Source organism: Lacerta agilis, chromosome 4 (genome assembly GCF_009819535.1).
Source record: "Lacerta agilis isolate rLacAgi1 chromosome 4, rLacAgi1.pri, whole genome shotgun sequence".
NCBI classification, from domain to species: Eukaryota; Metazoa; Chordata; class Lepidosauria; order Squamata; family Lacertidae; genus Lacerta; species Lacerta agilis.
The window spans coordinates 5,110,747-5,129,143 of record NC_046315.1 but is presented as its reverse complement, the minus strand read 5'-3'; the positions used below and the strand labels follow the sequence as shown (position 1 = coordinate 5,129,143).

General features: G+C 45.7%; 1 protein-coding gene across 1 annotated transcript in view; it reads left to right on the top strand.

The window, feature by feature from the left end:
- Window positions 1-18,397, top strand: part of LOC117045136 — a 506,969-nt gene that overhangs the window by 213,586 nt on the left and 274,986 nt on the right. Inside the window, 1 exon segment of the mRNA XM_033145927.1 lies at window positions 13,688-15,520. Within this exon segment, the coding sequence (XP_033001818.1) occupies window positions 13,688-15,520 (1,833 nt within the window).

The following is an 18,397-nucleotide window of genomic DNA, read 5'->3' as shown; positions in this document are numbered from 1 at the left end:
TGTTGGGCTTTTGTTTTAACTGGAAAAGCCTCAAAACCAGTTTAGCACTTGGGAGTGGTGTCCAGCTACGCTTCCTCTGCGCTTTCCTGCTTCTCCAGTGCTTTTGCAGAGTTATTCAAACTTCTCACTTCTTCTTGCACAATGGTATGTGTGCTTTTTGTGCCAGCAATTAATTCCACAATGCCTGGGTTGTTTCAAAGTAAGCAAGCTTTAATTACAAGCATATAAATCACGGACACTCTCCCGGAGACTCGGAAGACATCTCCTGCCTCTCCAATCCGCTCAAAAGCGAAAGTAAGACTGAACAGGAAATAAATGGTGCGTCACATAAATCACAAAGACATCGCATACAGCAGATACCCTGGATGTTGTGACACATTCTCCTCCCTGTGGGAAGGGTGAACTGTTGAGCTTCTTTAACCCTGAAAGCTCCAAACCTAACAAACACGCACAAAGGTAATGAGGAAAACAAAATACAAGAATATACAAATGTGGACAGGTCCCATCTTTGCGGGCCAAACACAACAGTTGCTTTAAAGCAGGGTTTCCCAAACTTGGTTCCCCAGCAGCTCCCGGACTACAGTTCCCATCATCCCTCCCATTGGTCCTGCTAGCTAGGGATGATGGGAGTTGTAGTCCAAAAACAGCTGGACACCCGTGTGCTTTAAAGGGAAAGTAGGCTGGCCCTGCGACACCCTCTGCTGGCCAAAAGCACTGCCACAGAATCTGAACCACCCCCAATACTGCTAATTGGCTTCCGGTGCGAAGAGGTAACTTTTGCCACTGCTGCACAATGTCACAGGTAGAGGAGATGAAATGTTATTGGGGGCAAGGGGATATGAACTATGGGCTCAAAATATTACTTTTTAAAAAGGTCACTGCCATTATTAGCATTGCCTTTCCAATGTCGTGCATACATCATGTGATTGATTGATCACAACATAAACAGACAGGTTGAAAGCATGCCTTTCTCAAAACAAGTAAAACCAGAGAAATCTCTCCTCTTTTTTTGATGGAGTTACAAGCTTTGTTGATCAGGGGACTGCTGTGGAAATGGTGCATCTCGATTTCAGTAAGGCTTTTGGCAAAGTCCTCTGTGATATTTATGTGTCTTCTCCACAACTAGCTAACTGTCTAAAATGCCCATCCAAGCCTAACTCTGACCCCAACCCCAGCCCTAAGCCTAACCATAACTACCCCTCTGTGTACAGAATGAATATATACAAAATATAGACAAAATAGGCACAAATGTGCACAAAATAAAAATGTAAAATAAAAAATACTAAAATAAAGGACAAAAAATAAAAAGTGTTAAAATGAAAATGAAAAGAATTAAAGAAAAATAAACCAAATCAAATAAATCTAAGTATTAAATGAAAAAGGAAGCAAAATAAGAAACTGGAAAAATAACAAGGAACCAAACTCCTTTCCTAATCTCTGCCAACCGCCACAAACTCCTCTCCTACAATCGCCCCACTACTAACCTACAGTGGCCGCCTGCAAGACAGTGACTTTTAAGGGAGAAGCAAGAGAGGTCACAAAGGAGGGCGGGTCCTTGTCACCATGGCAACCCCTCCACCTGGCCCCTCCTGAGAGCTGATGCTCCTCTGTCAGAACTCGGAGGAACCTGCTGTTCTGCCTGCAGCTGGGCTGCATCTTCCTTTCACATCCTTCTTCCTGCAGCCCCATTTCCAAAGGGAGACCATCCCCACATCCTCCCAGGCAGTTTAGGGGTCTCCATAGCGCAGGATTGGACCATCAAATTAGCCTTCAGAATTTCCGCCCTGTGCAGCATCTCCGGGGGGGGGGGGGCTGGGAATGTCATTTCCCCCTCCGAAACCCCGGCAAGCTGCTGCCAGTCAGTGCAGGTGCTGCTGAGGTCGATGGGTCACAGGACTGACTGTGTCCAAGGCGGCTTCCGAGGAATATTCCTCTTTGTTCTTTAGCTGAAGAGGAGCAAGCTAAATAACTTCTGCACCAGGCCGACAATCGATTCCTTTAAGAGACAATCTGGAAAACTCCCTGTTTTTATACCACAATGTGTACAAGAATTATTATTATTCATAGTATATTGATATCCTATTTTCTCAACTAGAAGAAAAAGATATACCTTAAAATTCAGTAGGCTGAAACTCTTAACACGTAAAATGATTAGAATGAGTGTTTAGGTAAAAATGAAGGCCCTGAGCATGCAATTCTAAAGGCCCCCGGGACAAATCAGATCAACTCCTCCTATGCTGGAGACAAGAGATTTGATGTGAGAAGCAACCTCCCAACTTCTGGCTCCTCCAATGCCCTGGCCAAAGATTGGGGGGGGGAATATGAAAGTGGTTCTATTACTCAAGAGTGTGACTGGATATGTCCAGTTTAGGCTGGGGGGTGTCAGGGGGGTGGACCTTCAAAATGCTCTCCATTTTGGTTGACCTTGCTGAAGTTGGATCTCCAAGGATAGGAGGCCCAACACATTGGAGAGGAGCCAGAACTTGGGAGTTTGCTTCTGACATCAAATCTCTTGTCTCTAGCATAGGAAGAGTTGATCTGGTTTGGGAAGTTCCAACGAATGGCGCTTGTTCATGTGAAACTGCTGTTGATGTTCATAAAGCAAATATTCAAGTCTTTGTGCCTGTTTCATCTTAATGCTGGGGAAGAAAAATGGCTATACAGAGAGATTTAGTAATGCAGAAAAAAATGGATAGAATATTTTAGATTTTCCCTCTACATTTTTGTACTAATTTTTATGTACTTTATACTATTGTCTTAAGTGAAGCAATAAATGAGAAAGAAAAATAGTATCTTTTCAGACTGATTGATTGCAATGGTCTGACTTTCTGCAAAGTGAATCTGGAGAAGATGGGGGGGGGGGAGCTCAGCTCCGCAGGATTCACAGGGAGTTCTGCTGACCTTTTGGGGCTCAGGACACAGAAATGGTTACATATTTGGTACACAGGCACAAATGATTGTGGTGTGTGTGTGTGTGTGTGTGTATTTAGTTACACACTCCCCGTCTCTGAGCAGAGAGACTCCTGGGGTTCCAGATTCAGATTTGAATTCCTTGGTACCAACGTCAGCAGAATGTGGAGTATCTTTAGTATCAATCTTTTTCTTTATTTATCTATACAACCTGAATGTAGGATGGAGGGCTCAAAACAGATCTTGCTTCTCCATTGCTCAGAGCTTTGGCTCCAGCACAGAGCAAGCCAGTCTCTGTGTCTCCAGCTTCCAGCTCAGCTCCTGCACAACTCCTTCTGGCTCTTGCTCTCCTACCTAGCAGCAAGGTGAGATGGGGAGGGGGAGGACATTTCCTGGGTTGCCCCATCCCTTTGCTGCAGCTCAGGCAGCCCAGCTCATCCTTTGGGGATTCTGAGGAGGAAACTCAAGGGGTTAGCAAAGGTGGGGGTGCAGGGGGGCACGAGGTTTGCCAGTAGTACATGTGAAGAGGATCTAGGGGACTGAGTGGACAACAAGCTAAACATTCCTTGGCGGTTTCTAAGCAGAGATCGGATGGCCATCTGCCATGGATGCTTTAGTTGAGATTCCTGCATTACTGGGGGTTGGACTAGATGACCCTAAGATCCCCTCGTATTCTTTGCCTCCTGAAAAGCCCTTTTCCCTGCAAGCTGTTCCTCTGGTTTCTGGCCAACCGAGGGAGATGCTCAGAGTCCAACCAAGAGACTCACCCCACAAAAGGACATCTGGGCATTGGCATAGCCCCCCTAAATCCATAAAAAATAATAGAAAGCCGAGGTTCTGCCAAGCGAGAGAGGGCTGAGCTTGGTAGACTCGGCTTTGCAAGGGTTAAAGGGAACTGAGCTGCCTTCCTAGAGAGGACAGGAAGCAAGCAAGAGGGGGCCAGGTCCTCCAGAGCCCAGGCCCCTCCCTCCCCAGTCCTCTCCTGCAAGGGCTGCATCGCTGTCCCCTCCTGGGATCTGGTGAGTCTCCTCTCTCTCTGTCCCCCCAGAGGGTGCAGTGGGGAGGCGGTGGGGGTCCCAGGGCTGCAGCAGGGGAGGATGCCAGCCTGGGGGGCCTGATCTGCTCATGCAGGGGGAGAAGAGGGTCCTGCCAGGGAGGGGCGAGGTCTGCAACGCTCTCCTTCCTGGAGATCACAGCATCCCAATCTCATTTGGCCTTTCAGAAAAATCTCCCTTCTTTAAACAAAGGAGTCCCTAGGACTTTAACTCTGTGTGACATCGCTCAGCATCATTGCAAAACAGAGGAAACATGTGCAAATGGTTTTCCAAAGCTGGACAAGGAGGTGGACTAGCCCCCCCTGCCCCCCCCAAAAAAAACAACCCATGTGGAGGAAGGAAGTTAAAGTGGGAGAGAAAGGCCAGGCATAAAGAGAGGGATCCCAGCCCATAGTCTGGCTGCTGCATTGCAGACCAGTTTCCCAGTGTCTCCAAGGGCAGCTCCACACAGAGGCCACTGCAGCAATCCCCTCGCACCCAGAGCAGGGCATCCCAGGACCACATCCTCTCTGTCCCAAAGGGATTGTTGCTGGAAAAACAGCCGGAAATGGACGCTGCTACTCACTGAGTCTCCGGGGACCTTGGCATCAATGGCTGTGTGTGTGTTAAACTATCTTAATAGAATAATAATAATAATAATAATAATAATAATAATAATAATAATAAATTACCCCCCTAAATGTCAAGGGAGGTGTCTTTGGCCCCGCCCACTTGGCTCTCAGGGGGTTGGGCAGATACATACCTCATCCTCAGAGCAAAGAAAAAGGAACCCCAACCCAGGAGTCAGTCTTGAGAGTGGCAGAGAGTCCAAGTACAAGAAAAGGAGACAGAAGCAGGGGAGTGGGGTGGGGTGGGGAGCAACTCCTGAGGACCCCCGGGTGAGGACCCCCACTAGAGCCAAGCGCCCATTTTTCACAAGATACAAAGGTTTCCCTTGTCAGTCGGTTCTGACTTCATGCATTGACTGGAAGGCAGCAGAAACCATGTTGATTAATCTAACAGAAATCCCTTCAGTTGCCTCTACATTTTGTGTTCTCCTCCTCTTTTTTTTTAAAAGATAGCTCATGGTCTGGGATGCGGTGCAGTCCAGCCCTGGTTCCCAGCAAGACTCTTCCATGCTTGCGCTGGGAACCATTTCCCCCCCCCCCCCGGTCCTCTAAATTCTGTAACAGAACAATGTATTTGCCTTATAGGATTTCCTAGAGCTTCTCATTTAGACAGACAGAACTTGGCAGAAGACCAAAGGGATCTTTCCGGTCTCTCAAAGGCTTCCTGAGACACAGATGGATGAGCGAGACTCAGCTGGCCCTGGAACTGGAAGAGGACATCCCACCCAAACTGGGAGCAGTGGGGAATTCTGGGAAAACTCAGTGCAGAAGATCCTGGGTGAGCAGTACACCCTCTGCTCAGAGGTGCAGAGCCAGCAGTTGAGGCAGTTCTGCTGCCAGGAGGACAAAGGACCCCGAGAGGTTTGCAGCCGACTCTACCACTTTTGCCACCAGTGGCTGAAGCCAGAAAGGCACACGAAAGCTGAGATGCTGGACCTGGTGATCTTGGAGCAGTTCCTGGCTGTCCTTCCCCCAGAGATGGAGAGCTGGGTGAGGGAATGCGGAGCGGAGACCAGTTCCCAGGCGGTGGCCCTTGCCGAGGGTTTCCTCCTGAGTCAGGCAGAGGAGAGAAAGCAGGTGAGAGAGACTTTCCTCTGGATACTCCAAAGGGGCTCCAAACAGGACAGAGAACATCCCATAATGGTCTGCTGATGGCCCATCTGTTTTCTGGGAAAGCATCCATAGAATGAGATCTCACACCCTTCAAGTCTTTGTCATTCTCTTCCTAATATTTCTCACCATTCTCTGTTTTGAATCCTTGTTTCTTTTTCAGGGAAAGGATCATTTTGCAGAAATGGACCTGGATTCCTGTGAGGCAGAGAGGCCACCGTTTGACACCAGAGAGAGGCCACTGGGTAAGGAGGAAGATGGATTTTCTTCATTTGGTCTCATTCTGTTGGTTTTCCAACTCATCTGAGAGTTCTTTTCACCTTGTTTTCAGGGGAGACAGTTGGGAACAAGGGTCCAGAGGAGGGGAGATGTATTTCTGCACAACAAACATATAAAATGGGCAAAACATCCAAATGCTCTCACCAGGTAAGGCTTTATCAAAGGCCCCTGTAGTTTTACCTGTGAGAGAAGCAGGCACTCCTGGCGTCCTGTTTACCTTTTTTCTCTTACAGGTGACAGAATGATACCGGCAAGACCTCCTGATCCGTCTTTTCATGGGGGCAGAAGGGAAGCAGCGGCTGTGGAACCAGATCTGGTCAGGGGAAGCTGCCTTGTGGGGACAGAGGCCGAGGGCTGGAGCAATGTCATGGACTGGTTGGGCACAGAGGAATGGTGGGAGGAAGCAGCTGGTGGACCAGGAAGGGAAGATGGCCCAAGAAGTGGAGGTAGAAGAAGGATGGACGGTCAGAGGGGGAAGAGGGAGAAGCCTGGGAAGAGGAGGTGTCAGAAGCTGAAGGGGTAACAGGGCTCAGTGAGCTGGGAGACTCTGTGGCAGAATGCAGTGCAGAATTAGAGGCAGAAGAGGAAGGAGGTCGAGAGGCTGAGGTGAGTCAGGATAAGGAGGAGCCACCGGTGGCTCCCTCTCCTTTTGCCAGAAGCCACCCTCCCTGCTTGTCTCTCAGAGCCAGGAGACCCCCTGCATTGCAGGAATCTCTGCTAGACCATCCAAGACAGATGTCCATCCAAAATAGGCTTATTTTATTTCTAGATTGATCAGTAAAATGTGCAGCAAAGCAATCCGATTAAAACAACATCGCAATTTACAGGAAGGAAACAAGAGAGCATTGTGTAGCAGATCATATTGATGCTGTCTCAGAGCAGGATACTTCCCTTTTTCTTTTAGGGTCCAGTGTGCTTTGAAGATGTCGCTGTTCGTTTCACGGACGAGGAGTGGGCGTTGCTGGATCCTGACCAGAAAGCTCTGCATAAGGACGTCATGAAGGAGAATAGTGGGATCGTGGCCTCTCTTGGTAAGGCTCCCTGTGGTTTCGTGATATCTGCCTGGAAATTCAAAAAATACCTCTATGTGACCAACCTCATATATTTCACAGAGCTCAACAGCGCCCCCTATAACACCTGGGAAACTAAAACCCCCACAATAAACAGTAAATTGCAGTTTTTTCTTTGAACAATCTTCCTCAAATTAGTCCTTTTTCTACCATGATTGGGCTGGTCTGAACTGCCCAGGCCATCTTAAATGTCAGCTTCAGAATTGTTAGGAACTATAAGTAGCTTCAGGTTTTCTGTTTTTGTTTTTGCTCCTGTCAGTCTTGGGTTGACCAAAGATGACTGACACTGAAGATGGAGGGAATGCCATGACTGGGCCAAACAAAATTCATCCCAGAGAAGAGCCAGGCATATTGAATCTCAGGTGGTAGTAGCAGTGGTGATGATGATGACAACGACGATGATGATAGTAATACAGTGGTACCTTGATTTACCAACTTAGTCTTTTCCGGAACAGGACTGTTCTTAAATCGAGGTACCACTGTAGTAATAATAATTTTTATTCATACCCTGCGCATCTGGCTGGTTTGCCGCAGCCACTCTGGGCAGCTTCCAACACATATATAAACATGAAACATAAATAATAACAATCTGTTCCCATATAAAAAGCAAATTAAGTTTAAAATGAACCACTTATGCTAGTGGCCAAAATTGGGGAAACCTTTTGTGAAAGTGTATTTCTGAGGTTTGATGGGTTATAACCACTTTTGTGTGGAGTAATAACATAAAATTATATATCAGTGGAAAGATAATTTAATGAAGAATGCAATGCAGTAATTTTCATGAAGGAGTATTTATTAGAACAGTAGTCATCAAGAAAAAACGTGAAACCTTTGGTAACCTTTAGCTTTCATTACGGCCTTACAACGCCTTCCCATGAAATGAACCAAGTTTTTAGTTCTGCAGCTGTAATAATGTGAAACCAAGACTGAATTATTGCCTCTGTTAATTGGGCTTTATTGCTGGGTTGCTTCTGACTAACAAGTTTCTTAAGTTGTCTCCATAGATTTTTAATTGGGTTAAAGTTGTCAGAACGTTTATATAATATAGTAGCGGAGTTAAACGTCACTTGTTTAAACCTGCACAACGACAAGCGGATTGCTGACTCATTTGAATCTTTCGTCCTTTCTTGATTGTCAATCCCTTTATCCCCCTCAAAATAAAGATACACATGAATCTGATTGATAACCAAAGTAAAGTAATTTACTGACAGATTCATTCATGTACATATTCAGGTTACAAAACAAAAGATATAAACTATATAAACTATATTAGTGAGTCTCTTAACACAACTTTAAGCAGCAGCAGCCTAACCGACCAACAGACCAAAACTAACTGACACAAAGTGGCAGTTGATCCTCCCTTAGAATGTTGGACTTGACTGAGATCCCACAAACCCCTTCTCAGGCAATACAACATTAATAAATTTAACAACTTTACCACACAAAGTCCCAGTTTTCCTCGTAAACTCTGGAAACTTTCCTTTGTCAGACGTTTGGTTAGGATCTCTACCGTCATCTCTTTGGTGCTGCAATAACATAGATCCACAGGACCACTTTGAATCATGTCACGTATATAATGGTACTTCACCCCAATGTGTTTTGATCTTGTGTGAAACTTCTCATTCTGAGATAACTTTATACAACTTTATACAAACTTCCAGCAGTTTGACAGGTAATTTGCTCACCAACCCAAAATCTTTAATGAGTTGATCCAGCCAGGCCACCTCTCTCCATGCTTCTGTAGCTGCAGTATATTCTGCTTCTGTGGAAGATAATGTTATACAGTTCTGCTTGTAACTTCCCCATGAAATAGGTCCACTTCCAAACATAAATACATATCCAGATGTAGATTTATAATCAACATTGTCACCAGCCCAATCTGAATCAGTATACCCAATCAAACTAGGATTACTGACAGATGGTAATCTTAATTTAGAATACATAGTACCCTTTAAATACCTCACCACTCTTTTTACACCTGCCCAATCATTCTCAGTGGAAGCATTTACTTTCCTACTGTTTTGGCTTAATGAGGCACGGAGAAAAAACACCGGCTTCTCCCGGGCCGACAGCCATAAATCGTCCGGTACGTTTCTTCTGCGTCGCTTTGCTGGTTGCCCCTTTTGCAGAGTGAATGCGCAGCTAGAAGTTCGAAGTGATTTGATATGTCTCAAATAAGGCTTTTGGAGACAGGTGCTTCTAATCTAAAGCATTTTATTGTACAAGCATACGAAACAAACATTAACCAGGAGAGCACTCCATTTTGTGCTTCCTCTGGCCAACAGAAAAACAAAAGCAGTAATACATACAGAAAGGAACACCCTATACGTGGGTGGAGCATCCAGTGTCAGAACACACTTCCTGTGGACTGTTAACCCTGTGTTAACCAGAAACCACTAAACCCCCTCTCGTTTGCAACACTGGATGCATGTGAGCATACCAGTTCAGCCCAAACCAATCCCATCACAAAACACCTTGTGTTTATGGATACCCAAAGGTTTGATGAACCCATCTGCCAGATTCTGCTGGCTAGGACGATACTGCAGTCTGATCATGCCTGTCCTAACGCTCTCACAAACGTTCTGAAAACGAATGTCCAAATGTTTGGTTCGAGATTTAAACTGGCCTGACTCTGCAAACTTCAGGCAGGGCTGATTGTTTTCCCAAACCGTGATGGGCAAAGAACAATCCCCACAGATCTCCTGGACCAAACACTTGTAGAATTCCAGCTCCCTAATCGCTTCCGAAAGGGACGCGAATTCTGCCTCAGTGGAAGAAAGCGCTATCAGGCTTTGCTTCTTGGACCTCCAGCCAATCACAGACTCTCCAAACATCACTACCATTCCAGAAACTAACTTAAGTTAAGTGTGTTAGTATATGATTATGTTTAAAAAGATAAGGAGAAAATATATTGGGATTAGGTAAAAATAGATTCGACCATGATTTGGAAAACTGATAAAGAGGATAGATAGTGAACTCAACAGGGGGGGATCTGTGGAAGTCAATATACAATGAAATTGAAGAAAGGAATAATTTCTGGCCTATGGAAAAGGGCCAGTCCTAAGCAATGATTTTTTGTTTGTTAAATATGTTAAATTTGAAATGTTTAATATTTGCTCCTGTGAGAGAGGGGTTTGATAATTGCTTCCCTCAGTGGGAGGGGGAGGAGAATGAAAAATTTAACTGATTATGTAATGTGCTTAAAATTGATAAAATCAATAATATATATATATATTTTAAGAATTCAGACCCTCTATCACTGTGAAAGGCTTTCACGCGGGTGTCAAACCACCTCAACTGCAATCACCCATTCCTTGATGACGTCAGCAGTCCGCCCCTTGTCTCTGAGCATGATTGACCACCCAGCCCTGGAATAATCGTCAATCAGAGAAAGAACCCATTTCTTCCCACCAATGCTTTCAACCGGCATCGTTCCACAGAGATCAGCATGCACTAGCTGAAAAGCTCTTGTGGACACCCTATCAGACTGTGGTTAGGTGCAAGAATGTGTCTTAGCTTTCTTACAAGCAACGCAGTCGAAAAACTTAGAACACTCCTTCATTTTGCACCCTTCAGCACACTCTACCTACTTGCGGACGTATTTCCAGTTCACATGTGCCATTCTGCGGTGTCATAAGTGCAGACACTGGTCATGCGTGGGAGTGTTAGCACACTACGCTTGGGCTTCTGCAGCAGCGACTACCCCTGCGTCAGGAATCTGAGCCCCTTCAGAGGCTTCATTACCTGATTCCAGCATGTACAGCCCATTCTGGCATGGTACCTGGACCAACACCTTCCCACCTTTGGAAATGGAGCAAACCTGGTTCTCAAAACCGACTTTAAAACCTGCTTTGTCAAGAGCAGAAACAGAAAGTAAGCCATTTGTCATGCCAGACATTAAATACACTTCACTGGGGAGAGCCAGTGTGGTGTAGTGGTTAAGAGCGGTAGACTCGTAACCTGGGGAACTGGGTTTGCGTCTCCACTCCTCCACATGCAGCTGCTGGGTGACCTTGGGCTAGTCACACTTCTCTGAAGTCTCTCAGCCCCACTCACCTCACAGAGTGTTTGTTGTGGGGGAGGAAGGGAAAGGAGAATGTTAGCTGCTTTGAGACTCCTTCGGGTAGTGATAAAGCGGGATATCAGATCCAAACTCTTCTTCTTCTTCTTCTTCTTCTTCTTCTTCTTCTTCTTCTTCTTCTTCCTCTTCCTCTTCTTCTTCTTCCTCTTCTTCAATCTCAGCATTCAAACAAGACATAAACATAACACCAGCTGTTGTTATTGTCCTCTTTGTTGAATCAGCCATTGTCACAGTCTTTCCATCTTGGATTTCCCAGCAGTTCTGCAGTTGGCCACAAGGGGGAGCTAGATGGTGGCTGGCTCCCAAGTCTATTACCCAGTGCTGTTTCTCTTTGGCTGCTGCCCACCAAAGCAAATGCAGCTGCCATGTGGTGCGTTCCGGCCTCATCGCCTCCTTTGCTCCCCTGAGGAGGGCATCTTGCTCTGCGCTGTCCCCTGGCCCTGATCTGCTGGTTGACATGGGAAATGACCTTGGAAGCTTCCTGGGGACAATTCCAGCAAATGTGTTAACTTGACCCACAGCGATAACAATGCCTGACTGCAAAAGCTTCCACGGTGCTCTCAGCTCCTGCACCCCCACTCCTGGGTGGTGAACAGCCCCCCTTTACAACATTTCCTTTCTCTCTGAGCCTCCTATTCTGCTCATCAATCAATCATCCTGAAACATAGTCCATAGTCAGCTGTCCATAAGGGGCTGACTCGAGCGTAAGAACCAAAGTCTCATAGCTCGGGTCCAAAGACGATAACAGGATGTAAACCTGCTGCTCTGCCGAGAAGGGAACTTGGAGCTGCCTCAAACATGTGAACGTAGTTAGCATCTGTGTGATATGCTCCTTTACGCAGGCTCCTGGCTGCAAACGTAACTCAAACAGCTGTCTCGTGACATGGATTCTGGCACCAGCCGTATTCCTTTCATGCACTCGGGTCAAAGCTTGACAGATGTTATGGGCATTTTGATTAATGTCTATGTGGGCCATCTGTGCCTCATCAATTGCCAGCACAAGATTTGCAACAGCTCTCTGGTCTCGCCTCTGTTCTGCTTCAGCAGCAGCAATTACAGCCTGCGCAGCACCAGCCAGTGCGACTGCTGGGGGATTCAGAACACAACGCCAAAGTCCTTTGGCACTAAGCCAAACCTGGACCCGTTTTCCCAATCGGTCCAGTTCCTCCCATTAAGCCTAGGAAGGGCACTTGGAAGTTTTCCTGTGGCTCAGCCATTTCAGCTGCCTGCCTGTCTTCCCCCCCTGGGGCTCTGTGTCTCTACTTACACAGCTTCCAGCATCCAACCACCACTCCGGGGAACAGCTCTTCACGCTGCATCATGCAGGCTCCAACAAGGTTTGGCTCCAGCAGCCACTGACCTTCCATCCCTGCTGTTAATCACTTCAGAACCTCAAAGCAAGGTCTCGCCATAACCTGTCTTGGCTTAATGAGGCACGGAGAAAAAACACCGGCTTCTCCCGGGCCAACAGTCAACTGCCATAAATCGTAAAGTACGTTTCTTCTGCATCGCTTTGCTGGCTGCCCCTTTTGCAGAATGAATGCGCAGCTAGAAGTTCGAAGTGATTTGATATGTCTCAAATAAGGCTTTTGGAGACAGGTGCTTCTAATGTAAAGCATTTTATTGTACAAGCATAAGAAACAAACATTAACCGGGAGAGCACTCCATTTTGTGCTTCCTCCAGCCAGCAGAAAAACAAAAGCAATAATACATACAGAAAGGAACACCCTATACGTGGGTGGAGCATCCAGTGTCAGAACACACTTCCTGTGGACTGTTAACCCTGTGTTAACCAGAAACCACTACATCCCCACTGCATTAGCAATATCAGGTCTACATGTAGTGACTAAATATAAAAGTTTACCAATAGTTGACCTATATTTATTATTGTCTGGTAACAGTTTTGATTTTTGCTGATTCTTTAAGAAATCAGTGGCCATGGGTGTAGCTGTTGTGATATCAGTACAACCCGAGCTGCAAATGTGAGGTCATTTGTGTTGTTCTTCAAGCTGGGGAACAATCGCATATTATTTATGCGCCCCTGGACTCGAGTAGCCAGGAGTGCACAGAGGCTTCGTTCCGCCCTGGGGTCAGTCTCACAACTTGCCCCCGCGGGAAGTTTTCATAACATTGGTAGCAGAGTTGCTGGTTTGGATATGTTGAATTGCAGTGTTAATTAAATAATCTTTCCATTGATATATAATTTTATAATATTACTCCAAAAGAAGTGGTGTTATGAGCCATCAAACCTTTTTTCCAACAGTCTTCCACAACATTCAACAAAGCAACATTCAACAATTCATCAGAATCTAATGATATATTTATTGGTAAAAACACAGGTGATGAATACACACCCAACTCCCTTCAGTTCTTCTCCATTTGTTTCTGAGGCTCTAATCCCATTTTGTTTCTATTGCAGATTGTGGTGAATTGGAAATTGAGAACAAACGTGACCACGATAAAATCCCCAAAGATGAGAAGCCATGTAAAAATTTGGAGTGTGGAGAAAGCTGCAGCCAGGACCCCCATTGCACTTCCCATCAACAAAATCTCACTAGAAAGAAACTCTATCAGTACATGGAATGTGGAAAGAGCTTTAGTCACAGCCACAGTCTCACTTTCCATCAAATAATTCATACAGGGGAGAAACCCTATCAGTGCTTTGAATGTGGAAAGAGCTTCACTCAGAGCTGCAGTCTCACTTCCCATCAGAGAATTCATACAGGGGAGAAACCCTACCAGTGCGTGAAATGTGGAAAAAGCTTCAGGAAGAGTTCCGATCTCACTTCCTATCAAAGAATTCATACAGGGGAGAAACCATATCAGTGTGTGGAATGTGGAAAGAGGTTCAGTATGAGCTCCAGTCTCACTAAGCATCAGAGAATTCATACAGGGGAGAAACCATATCAGTGTGTGGAATGTGGAAAGAGGTTCAGTACGAGCTCCAGTCTCACTAAGCATCAGAGAATTCATACAGGGGAGAAACCATATCAGTGTGTGGAATGTGGAAAGAGGTTCAGTATGAGCTCCAGTCTCACTAAGCATCAGAAAATTCATACAGGGGAGAAACCCTATCAGTACATGGAATGTGGAAAGAGCTTTAGTCACAGCCACAGTCTCACTTTCCATCAAAGAATTCATACAGGGGAGAAACCCTATCAGTGCTTTGAATGTGGAAAGAGCTTCACTCAGAGCTGCAGTCTCACTTCCCATCAGAGAATTCATACAGGGGAGAAACCCTACCAGTGCGTGAAATGTGGAAAAAGCTTCAGGAAGAGTTCCGATCTCACTTCCTATCAAAGAATTCATACAGGGGAGAAACCATATCAGTGTGTGGAATGTGGAAAGAGGTTCAGTATGAGCTCCAGTCTCACTAAGCATCAGAGAATTCATACAGGGGAGAAACCATATCAGTGTGTGGAATGTGGAAAGAGGTTCAGTACGAGCTCCAGTCTCACTAAGCATCAGAGAATTCATACAGGGGAGAAACCATATCAGTGTGTGGAATGTGGAAAGAGGTTCAGTATGAGCTCCAGTCTCACTAAGCATCAGAAAATTCATACAGGGGAGAAACCCTATCAGTACATGGAATGTGGAAAGAGCTTTAGTCACAGCCACAGTCTCACTTTCCATCAAAGAATTTATACAGGGGAGAAACCCCATCAGTGCTTTGAATGTGGAAAGAGCTTCACTCAGAGCTGCAGTCTCACTTCCCATCAGAGAATTCATACAGGGGAGAAACCCTACCAGTGCGTGAAATGTGGAAAAAGCTTCAGGAAGAGTTCCGATCTCACTTCCCATCAAAGAATTCATACAGGGGAGAAACCATATCAGTGTGTGGAATGTGGAAAGAGGTTCAGTATGAGCTCCAGTCTCACTAAGCATCAGAGAATTCATACAGGGGAGAAACCATATCAGTGTGTGGAATGTGGAAAGAGGTTCAGTACGAGCTCCAGTCTCACTAAGCATCAGAGAATTCATACAGGGGAGAAACCATATCAGTGTGTGGAATGTGGAAAGAGGTTCAGTATGAGCTCCAGTCTCACTAAGCATCAGAAAATTCATACAGGGGAGAAACCCTATCAGTGTGTGGAATGTGGAAAGAGCTTCAGTCAGAGCTCCAGTCTCACTAAGCATCAGAGAATTCATACAGGGGAGAAACCCTATGAGTGTGTGGAATGTGGGAAGAGCTTCAGTCAGAGCGCCAATCTCACTTCCCATCAAAGAATTCATACAGGGGAGAAACCCTATCAATGCGTGGAATGTGGAAAAAGCTTCAGGAAGAAAGGCAGTCTCACGTCCCATCAGAGAATTCATACAGGGGAGAAACCGTAACAGTGTGTGGAATGTGGAAAGAGATTCAGTCAGAGCTCCAAATTAACTTCCCATAAAAGAATCCATACAAAGGTCAGAAAAACAATTATACAGCTTTAGGAGCCAGGCAAATCAGCACCTTTTAAACCAGGCCTTTTGGTGATTGACATCAAATGCCCCTTTAAAATGTGGTCCTATGTGCTTTTATGTTGTGTTTTTATGTTGTAACTGTTATATTATTACAAGCCGAGCTGCGAAACTGCAGCAGCGAGGCCAGCGTGACTGTGAGTAACCGGAGCTGTGAGTAACCGGACTGATTTACGAGGCAATAAACCTCTGAAGGCTAGGTTTGTTTGCTTGGACAATTAATTGCTTTCTGAAATCAGAGAGTAAAAGCTCTTTTCTCCACAATGGCAAAGGAGCAGAAGCAGAACAGCTCATTGTGTCCGTTGCTGACTGATGATAATTATCAGACTTGGAGAGTTAAAATGGAGGCAGTGCTAACCAGGCAAAATTTGCTTATTTGCTTGATGTCGTGATTATTGCCCCTCCACTGTTGCCTGGTCCTTGATGGCTCAACAGGGACCAACAGGCAAAAGCAAATTTAGTTTTGCATCTAGACACATCTCAGTTGATTTACGTGAGAGATTTGGCTCACGCTAATGATTTTTGGAATGTTTTGCAAGCTGAACATTTAAGAATTGCGGCCGGAAGTTCTATGCTGCATTTTCAGCGTCTCACAAACCTTCGGCTGAAGAAGGGAGACAATTTGCGTTCACATCTTAATCAGATGAAGGAGTTAAGAAGTGAATTGGCACAGCGTAACGTGCAGCTGAATCAAGATGTGTTTTCTTTCATGGTTTTAAACAGCCTACATGACGGTTTTAGTGCTATTGCATCGCTTGGCGTTTTGGATGCTCAAAACTTAACCGTTGCCAGAGTTTTTTCAACTTTGCTTAATGAGCAAGATCGTTGTGCTGCTCAAAAAGAGGCCAATGGAAGGGGGAGTGAAGCAAGTGCGTCCTCATCTCCATCCGGTGCTTCAACGGAGCATGTGCAAGCTCTTAAAGTTGTACGCTGCACAAACTGTGGCTGTAGAGGGCACAGTTTTCAAACCTGCCGAAAGCCCCAAAAAGGATCTAACCAGAGCCAACAAGCCGGAGGATCTGCAGGCAAGGCGCAAGCCAAAGCCTCCTCAGGGCGCACGATTGCATTGCTTACACAAGGCATGCAGGAGCAGGACACAGACTTAGCTTTTGTTATTGACTCTGGTTCTTAGAACCACATGACCTCAAACAAACGTTTGTTTAAGACATTTAAGAAGCTGGACCACACCGTGTCGCAGGTGAACGGAAAACACCTAACGGAAAACTGTTTTTCTTCAGAGTCGCCAGCTGACTATAAGCAATGTCTTATATGTGCCAGAAATTGCCTATAATCTTCTCAGTGTATCGCAGCTTACCGAGAAGGGAATGCGAGCTCAGAATGCGCAAAGGACTGTGCACAATTTCTAAGGATGGAGAAGATATCCTTACAGCTCAGAAGAACAAAGATGGACTGTTCTTACTATCTTTTGATTCTACTGACTGTTGTTTTGATGTTGTTGACTCTTCTTTTGCAGGTGCTGCTAAGTCCAAGGAGATTACCATACAGACACGCAGAGAAAAAGTCACAAAATGTTTCCAGCGGGTGTCTGCTGATGTAATAGGGCCTTTGCCACAATCTAGAGGCGGAGCTAAATATTATTTATTGCTGTCTGACCATTTTTCTAGATTCTCTTGGATTTACACTATGGAGAGTCTGCAGCAGGTCTTAGCCAGGTTCACTGAATTTTGTGCTAAGATAGATTTCATGCATGATGGCAAAATTGAATGTTTGTGTACTAATCAATTACCAGTGTTTGATTCACAGGAGTTCCAGGACTTCCTAAGTCAACATTGCATTCGGCACAAAGTTGCTGTAAGCCAATCATCATGGAACAATGATTTGTGTGTTAGAATTAACACAGAGTTGCATGAGGGTATGCAGGCGCAATTGCTTAGTGCAAAGCTGTCTGAACAGAATTGGGCTGAGAGCCTATCTGCCTTCACATATACTTGGGTCAGGAAAGTTCCAAAAGGAATGGAATGCTCACTTGTTAGGGCACCAACAAGTTGGCGTGCTGAAGCACAGCAGTCAGGGTGAGATAAGCCAAGGTCAAACAGTCCAGGTCAGAAGCCAGCCAAAGTTAGGTATCAGTACTGGAGTCAGGAGAAGTCGAAGTCAGGGACTGTCTGAGTCAGGAACAAACCAACTCAATCAGGAACAAGCCAGGAGTCAGGAACAACCAGGAACACAGGAACAAGACGAGCAAAAGCAACCACGCGCCCAGCACAATAGTTGCAGAAGCTGTAGAGTGGGCCAGTCGGCTTCCTTAAGAAGCCGGTTCACTCCCACGCTTCCTATGAGCTACAGCTGTCTCCAATTGCCACCTTCGCTTCTCAGCTCGGTGTTCCACAGCTGAGAAGGGAGGAGGAGGGGACCGGCTGATTCCCCTCCTGACTGGGACCTGCTTCTGGCCCCACTTCTTCCTCTAGCTCTGGTCTTCCCTCCTCCTCCCTGTCAGATTCCTCCTCCTCTGAGGAGTGCCGCCACCAGTCCTCCCCAGGTACGAACTCTTCAGATTCCTCTGTGGGTGCTGCCCTGTCAGGGGGGGGGCTTGCCACCACTCCTCCTCATCTGACTCGACCCTGACATCACCTTATGAGATACTGTTTCACAGAAAGCCTTTTGTTAAGCATCTTTAAGGTTTTTGGTTCTCAGATTTGGGTGGAATCACTTGAAGGTACACCCATCCAAGGCATCTTTATGGGCTATGAGAAAGGTCAATACAGAGTTCTGTTGCCTTCCTCTAACACAATAATTCTTACCCAAGAGGTAAAACCTACTGTAAAACCGGAGACACAGATTCTCCAAAGCTTTCCCATTGAT